Genomic DNA, 7,657 nt, shown 5'->3' with positions numbered 1-7,657 from the left:
AACAATAGGAGAAACTGGAGACCCCATAGCACACCCATGTTTCTGCCTATAATATTGCTCCCCATATGTGAAGTAGGTTGACTGCAGGCACAGTTTCAAGAGTTGACACAGTTGTTCTGTGGAAAGCGTGGTCCTGCTGCTCAGAGTGGTGTCTGATTTTAATTTTAAACTGACCACCTCTACTGCATCATCAACAGGAATGCATGTAAAGAGTGATGTGACATCAAAAGAGACCATTGTTTCATCAGTCTCCATGATGACATCCCTCACCTTGTCCACAAAGTCCATGGTGTTCTGTATGTGGTGTTCTGAGCTGCCAACTAAAGGGATGAGTACAGACGCCAGATATTTGGAAACATTGTAAGTGACAGAGTTAATCATGCTAACAATTGGTCTTAAAGGTACACCTTGTTTGTGGATATTAGGTAAACCATACAGACTAGGCGTGGCCTCCCCTGGGTACAGTCTGTGGTACAGAAAACGGTCAATAGCCTTGTCCTGCTCCAAAATTTTCAGGCAATCTATTAACTTCTTCTTGTAACCACTTCCTGGATCTCTTTTCAGAGGTTCATAAGTATTTTAAGTCACTAAGGAGTGTCATAACTTTCTCATGATAGTCTTTACGAGACGGCCGGCACGTCTCCCACGGCGCCTGGAGCAATGTTTTCGGGCAGGCAGAAACGCCGCGCGCTTCAGGTACACCGGGACATCAACAAGCAAAGGGGGTGGGGGTCCAGAGCCCTGATCAAAGTGGTTGAACAAGGCGGGGTTTGTAGTAGATAACTATATATTTAAAAGTTGTTGGCTATCATAAACAAGCAGTGAGTTGATGTCACCGAAGAAAAATGACAAAAACAGAAAAAAAAAAACAATCAAAACAGACAGAGGTGAACGACAAGCCACCAGCACTGGTGCCATCTTCCCGGAAGTCCTCACTCTTTTGTGTGAAGTGTCATCCAATAATCTACAGTTTTTTTCTCTGACTAGGTGGGGGCTTAAGTGATGTCATGAATCAACAATACCAGTGTTTCTGCAAGTGGTCACTGATGAAGCACAAAAACTCAGGTTCAGATTGGATGCTGTATCACTGAGATATAACTGTTGGAATAATGTAGGTGCGCACTTGAGTCAAAAGTTAAACAACAATCAGTGTGTGTATCAGTGCTCACTAATGACGTACCAAAAATCTGTCCTAGCTCGCATGGTATTTCACTGAGATATAACTCTTGGAATAATCTAGGGGGCGCACTTGAATCATATGTTAAACCACAATATCAATGTGTCTAGACATGGTCACTGATTATGCATAAAAAATCTGGTTCTGATTGGATGATGGATCACTGAGATATAACTGTTGGAATAATCTAAGGGGCGCACTTGAGTCAAATGTTAAAGAACAATACCAATGTGTCTAAGTGCTCACTGATCATGCACAATAAATCTGGTACATATTGGATGATATTTCACTGAGATATAACTGTTGGAATAATCTAGGGGGCGCACTGGAGTCAAATGTTCAAAAACAATACCAATGTGTCCAAGTGTTCACTAATGATGCACCCAAAATTTGGTTCAGATCAGATGATATATCACCAAGATATAACTTTTGGAATAATCTAGGGGGCGCACTCGAGTCAAATGTTAAGTAACAGCACAAATGTATATAGAAGTGCTCTCTGATCACGCACAAAAAATCTTGTGCAGATTGGATAATATATAATTGAGATATAACAGTTTGAATAATGTAGGGGGCGCACTTGAGTCAAATGTTAAACAACAATACCAATGTGTCTAGAAATGCTCACAGATGACGCACCAAAAATCTGGTGTGGATAGGAAGATGTATCTTTGAGATATAACTGTTGGAATAATCTAGGGGGCACACTAGAGTCATATGTTAAACTACAATATCAATGTGTCTAAAACTCCTCACTGATGACGCACAATAAATCTGGTACAGATCGGATGTTGTATCACTGAGCTATAACTTTAGGAATAATGTAGGTGGCGCTCTGGAGGCTATTTGCCACTTATCATGGATCCCTGTTAAATGGATCGATCATAGTGATTTTGGTGCACCTCGGCTGAAATCTGTGCAATTTAGAGCCAAACGTATTGCAACGGCGTCACTTCTTAATTCACCACGCCGCCACGCCCACATCCTCAAGCAAAAACAGTTTGCGCTTTAAATCAAGTCAGACCATATTATCTGTCTTCTAACACAGGATCATCCTGATTAGGCCAGTGGAATCAAAGAGGGAGCATTCCAAGTTAAAAAAGACACTTCCTGTTCTGAGGAGGCGGGGCTTTGATTATGTCAAAATATGACCACAGTGGATTGTTGGGCATCCAACAGGGATGAGTCATGCCAAGTTTCGTGCATTTCGGTATGTCAGTGTGAAAGTTATACTGTTTGGAAATTTATGGGCTGAAGCGAAACTTTGAGGCCTGGCCACACCCCTTTAGCATATACGAAAATGCAAGCTTTATATAACTTTTACTCTTCAATGTCTTAAAGGCATATCAACCAAGTTTGTAGGCAATCCTTACAAATTCCTAGGAGGAGTTCGTTAAAATTTGCAATTAGAAACGTTCAAAAATGACCCTTTGACTCAAAATGGCCGACTTCATGTTGGTTTTGGACCAGGGCTCCAAGAGACTTTTTCATAGGTCCTGAGAAGATACAAATGTTCACCGAGTTTCAGAATTATCGGTCAAAAAATGGCTTGGGGCTGAGGTTTTAAAATATTCTACGGGGCACTGTGGAGACTATTGGCTACTTATCATAGCTTCCTGTTCAAGGGATGGATAATGATTGATCAAACTGATTTTGGTGCACCTCGGTTCAAAGCTGTGGAATTTAGAGTCAAACATATGACGACGGCATTACGTCTTACTTCGCCACACCGCGCCACCCACATGCTCCACCCAAAACTGTCAGTGTTGGAAAACAAGTTACACCAACATGTCTTCAGTCACTGGACACACTATCATGCTGATCAGGTAACAGGGGTCAGATAGGGATCGTTCAAAGTAAAACTTTATACTTCCTGTTGTCAGGGGGCGTGGCTTAAGTTATGTCATGATTTGGCCATTCAGTCTTGCAGGGGACCGGATGGATCAATCACTGAATGTTTGATGTGTCAGTTTTCATGTAGTAGCTATTAGCGTTTCGTTTTTCATGGCGAGATGTCAAACTTTAAGGTCTGGCCCCGCCCCTTCAGCATGCTCCGAAACTAACCGTTTAGATAACTTTGCATCCCTCATGCCTTTTGACCAAAATGGCCAAGTTTGAAACCGATTGAGCGAAATCCCTAGGAGAAGTTTGTTCAAATGCAGAGGCTGTAAACCGCCACAAAGGTGTGTAATTGGGCTGAGATTCCAAAATGGCCACCTTCCTGTTTATCGTACAACATTGGTGCCGAGGGTTTTCTGTGCATCTGGGGGAATTGGACAAGCGTACCAAATTTCATGCTTCTACGACAAACTAAGGTTAATGCGTAGAGTATTTTGAAAATTTCCAGGTGACGCTCTTGAGTCGTTTCTGTTGGGATTTTTGCCACGCCCTTAAAATACATAATTTTTCACCAGTCCTGATGCGTCCGCCAAATTTGGTGACTTTTGGAATCCGTTAAGGCCCCCAAAACGCCAATTCATTTGGCGGAAAAAATTATAGCTCGGGCCTGAACAGAGCGATTACAATAGGCCTTCGCAGCGCTTCGCTTCTCGGGCCTAAAAACGTTCAATACAAAAACAACTGGACTTTATTTGTAACAGAAGACGTTTCACTTCGCATCCGAGGAGCTTTCTCAATTCAAAAAGCAGTGAGTGGGGTTCAGGTTATAAGGCTGAGATGAGACACTCATACATATGTAAATTTGACAATGCACACCTCAGCACCTTAACAGTAGGGGTTTCTTAAGGTCTCTGTTCCTCTAATTCACAGATGAGGCCCCTCGTTCCCATCAGGTGTGAAAACTGGCTGGGAATCAGTCTTTTTTTGAATTTATCATGTCCTGGATGACTGAGAATCTTCACCAGCATAGTCCAAAAGCAAAGATATTTCTGTAAAAATCCTTCCAGCTGCACAACATCCTACACCAGAGGAAATAATCATCCAAAAAAAATTTTGATTTATATCCAGAAAAAAGAGGAATTGAAGTTTTCAAAAGTAATATCTCAGAATGAATGTAACAGAGCTACTCCAACATGCAGCCACCTTGAGCGGCGCAATTCTAGAATTGTTTGAATCGTTATCAGGAATAAACACTCTTTAAAGTGTCAATTAAACCTTATTAAGCCCTGACTGCAGGCTTGATGTTGCCATATTTGAGCTTCCTGTCTGATCTGGATTCTTTCGGTCTCTCAGCTCCAGTTCTCTTTAGAACCAGAACCGGTAGCCGTGAACTGCACAGCCTTCAACCACAACGGGAACCTGCTGGTGACCGGAGCTGCCGACGGCATCATCAGGCTCTTCGGTTTGTGGTTTTATGATCACTTGCAATATTCTGTTTTTGCTTACTTTGTGTTTCTCGTTTGTGTCTTGAAGTTGAGTTCCTTCACCTGAGTGAAGTTGGCCCCACAAATTCTTCAAATCTAACTAAATTGATGTTAAACGCTTGTGCTGGTTTGTGCAGCAAAAATTTTTGTTTGTGCCACTATCAGTTTAAAAATATTAATAAAAAAGTTTGCAGAGGTCATCAAAGGTCAACGAAAATCTGTTTATGTTGGAACTATGAATTTCATTTATAAATGCTTAGGTGCTGAACTATGAACATGAATAGATGAATTTTAACAAGGAGGAAATTAATTTTGAACTAGGTCTTATTTAGGATGAATTGGTACAACACCTCCCTGTATTTTGTTTTCTGATCACCAGGGGGTGCTATCGTCTAACACACTGTACTTGTGTACTTTTTGACCTCTGGAAACATTTATTACTATCTTTAAAATGATAGCTGCAGAAACCAGCACAAATGTTTGACACCAATTTTGATAGATTTGAAGAAGGTGGGGGCAACTTCACTCTGGTAGTTCCTTCTGCAGACTTTCTGCTGTTTTAGTAAATTATTTAACTTTCCTAGAAAGTATTAGATTTTCTATGTTTAGCTTTTGGCTGAAGTGTTGCTATTATGTCAGCATGTTGTTGCTTTTGTTAGCATTTGGTTATTTTTAGCTAGTGTTCTATTTATTAGTAATTTGCTAGCACTTTTGCCACTTTGTTTATGTTTGATAATTTTAGCTTTCAGCTAACCTTTTGTTTTTTTTTAGTTTTTAGCATATGTTTGGCTTCTTTTAGCTAGCATGTTGCTACTTTCATCTAATGTTCCCTACCTTTAGCTTTCAGCTAATTAGCTTGTTCTTTGAGCATGTTGCTAGTGCTTTGCTTCTTTTTAATGTTTATCTTTTGCTGAAGTTTTGCTACTTTGTTAGCATGTTTTTGCTGTTTGTTGGCATTTAGTTATTTTAGCTAGTGTTCTATTTATTATCAATTAGCTAGCATTTTGCTACTTTGTAATACTTTTAGCTTATGCTTGAATAACTTCATCTAGTCTTTGCTTCTTTTAGCCAATGTTTGTCTGCTTTTAGCTAGTATGTTGATGCTTTTGGCTAATGTTTCCTATTTTTAGCTAGCTAGCCTTTTGTTCATCTTGACTTCCTGCTGTGACCCGTGTTCCTCTGCAGACATGCAGCGGTACGAGAGCGCCATGAGCTGGAGGGCTCACAACGGGGAGGTCTACAGCGTGGAATTCAGCTACGACGAGAACACCGTGTTCAGCGTCGGCGAGGATGGGAAGGTGAAGGCCTTAACCTTAGATTCCAGCGCCGAGGTAAACAATAATGATTCTTGTTGTTTACAGTTCATCCAGTGGAACATCCATCGTTGTGGCGTGAAGCAGTCCGAGCAGGATTTGCCTCAGGATGCCACCGGGCCCTTCATCTTGTCGGGGTACAGTGGCTACAAACAGGTCCAGGTTCCCCGAGGTCGGCTGTTTGCGTTTGACTCTGAGGGACAACACGTCCTGACCTGTTCCAGCTCTGGAGGACTCATTTACAGAGTACGTCCCCCTTTGTCTTCGCCCTCGTCTTTGTCCGTCCTTTTACGCTCTGCTGCAGATAGATTACAGTTTCTGTTCTTAACATCTTCAGCAGAATTTCTACTGTTTTAGCTGCTTGTTCAGGACATCACAGCCCTGACTTCTTTTTCTCTTACGTTTTTAATTATTTATCTTTGTTTACAGATTTTCTCTGTGAAATGTGCAGACTTCAGATCTTAAAACTTCATGTGTGTCTTTACATTCTTCTTTTTGTCTATCTATGTGTCCACTTTGTCCCTGTCTGCAGCCTTGTAGACGATTTGGTCTCACTATGCTACTTTTAGTTTTTAAGTGTCCTTTTTGTCAACATATGTGTCTTTATAGTCTTTTAAGTGTCCTTATGCATCCTTCGTGCCTCACACCTCCTCATGCTGTCTGTCTTTTTGTCCTTCTGCTTTTTTGTGTTCCTTTTTAAAATATTTCAGCTAATGTTAAAAGTTCAGTTGTTATTCAGCTCAACTTCACCTTTCTTTTAGCTATTTTCTTCAGGGTCATCAACATTGACTGTTTTTGCAGAAAAAGTTCTTTTTAATTTTAACTGTCTACTGCCACCTCTCCTCCAGCTGACCAGTGGTGACCCAGCTCTGGACCGGGTTCTGCCTCTGGGCGGGCACAAGGCGCCGGTGGTGACGGTGGACTGGTGCTCAGCGGTGGACTGCGGCACTTGTCTGACGGCCTCCATGGACGGGAAGATCAAACTGAGCACGCTCCTGGCTCAGAAGTCGTGACCTGTCGTCGGAGGCTTCAGGAGAGACGAGCACCATTCAAATTAAACCAGCGATAAATTCTGACTAAAAGTTTCACCTGACAGTTCTGATTTCTTACTTTTAGTGCTTTTCGGAGCAGAAACATTTAAGTCTGGCACGTTTGACAGTTTCAGCTGTTTACATAATTAAACAACTCACATTGACACAAAGCTAGCATTCGCCTTCTTTTAGCTAAGGCTTTTCTCGTTTAGCTTTTAGATAGTGTTTTGCTACTTTTAGCAATACTTTTATTAAATTTTAGCTAGCATTTTTTTTATTTGTTTTGGTCTTTTTATTATTTTAGCTAGTGTTCCATGACATGAAAATTTAACTCGATCTGCTGCTTCCTTAGATAGATAACTTTTATTAATTTTCTTTTTTAATGTTTGCAAATGTTTCTGTTCAGAGCTCTGAGACAACTTCTGTTCTGACTTGGAGCTATACAGAAACAAACTGAACTGAATGGTTTTGCTCCTTGAGCTTTTAGCTGATGTTCTGTTACTTTTGTCTAGTTTTTTCTTCGTTTAGCTCATTTTTTGTTATTATTGGCTATTTCACTACTGTGGCTAGTGTTTGCGCTTTTCTTTGTCCTTTAGCTAGCATTGCAATTAATTTAGCTTTTAACTAATGTTTTGCTCCTTCAGATTTTAGCTGTTTTGTTACTTTAAGCTAATTACAACTTTATTTATTTATTTTGTTTGTTTTAGCTAAGGCTTTGCTCGTTTAGCTTTTAGATGATATTTTGTTATTTTTGGCTAGCGTTTGCTACTTTTAGCTAGCCTTGTTTTTCTTTTAGTGATTTGCTTCTCGGTT

At 40.6% G+C, this 7,657-nt stretch overlaps 1 protein-coding gene across 1 annotated transcript in view; it reads left to right on the top strand.

The window, feature by feature from the left end:
- Window positions 1–7,008, top strand: part of wdr91 (WD repeat domain 91) — a 125,149-nt gene extending 118,141 nt beyond the window's left edge. Inside the window, exons 12-15 of the mRNA XM_037691775.1 lie at window positions 4,370–4,478; window positions 5,686–5,798; window positions 5,862–6,059; window positions 6,662–7,008. Coding sequence (XP_037547703.1) covers window positions 4,370–4,478; window positions 5,686–5,798; window positions 5,862–6,059; window positions 6,662–6,826 — 585 coding nt within the window. The 3' untranslated portion in view covers window positions 6,827–7,008. The remainder of the gene's footprint in view (window positions 1–4,369; window positions 4,479–5,685; window positions 5,799–5,861; window positions 6,060–6,661) is intronic.
- Window positions 7,009–7,657: the final 649 nt, after the last annotated feature.

Source organism: Nematolebias whitei, chromosome 18 (genome assembly GCF_014905685.2).
Source record: "Nematolebias whitei isolate Nwh7 chromosome 18, NemWhi1, whole genome shotgun sequence".
NCBI classification, from domain to species: Eukaryota; Metazoa; Chordata; class Actinopteri; order Cyprinodontiformes; family Rivulidae; genus Nematolebias; species Nematolebias whitei.
The sequence above is the reverse complement of the archived record's forward strand: the minus strand, read 5'-3'. Positions and strand labels throughout refer to the sequence as shown.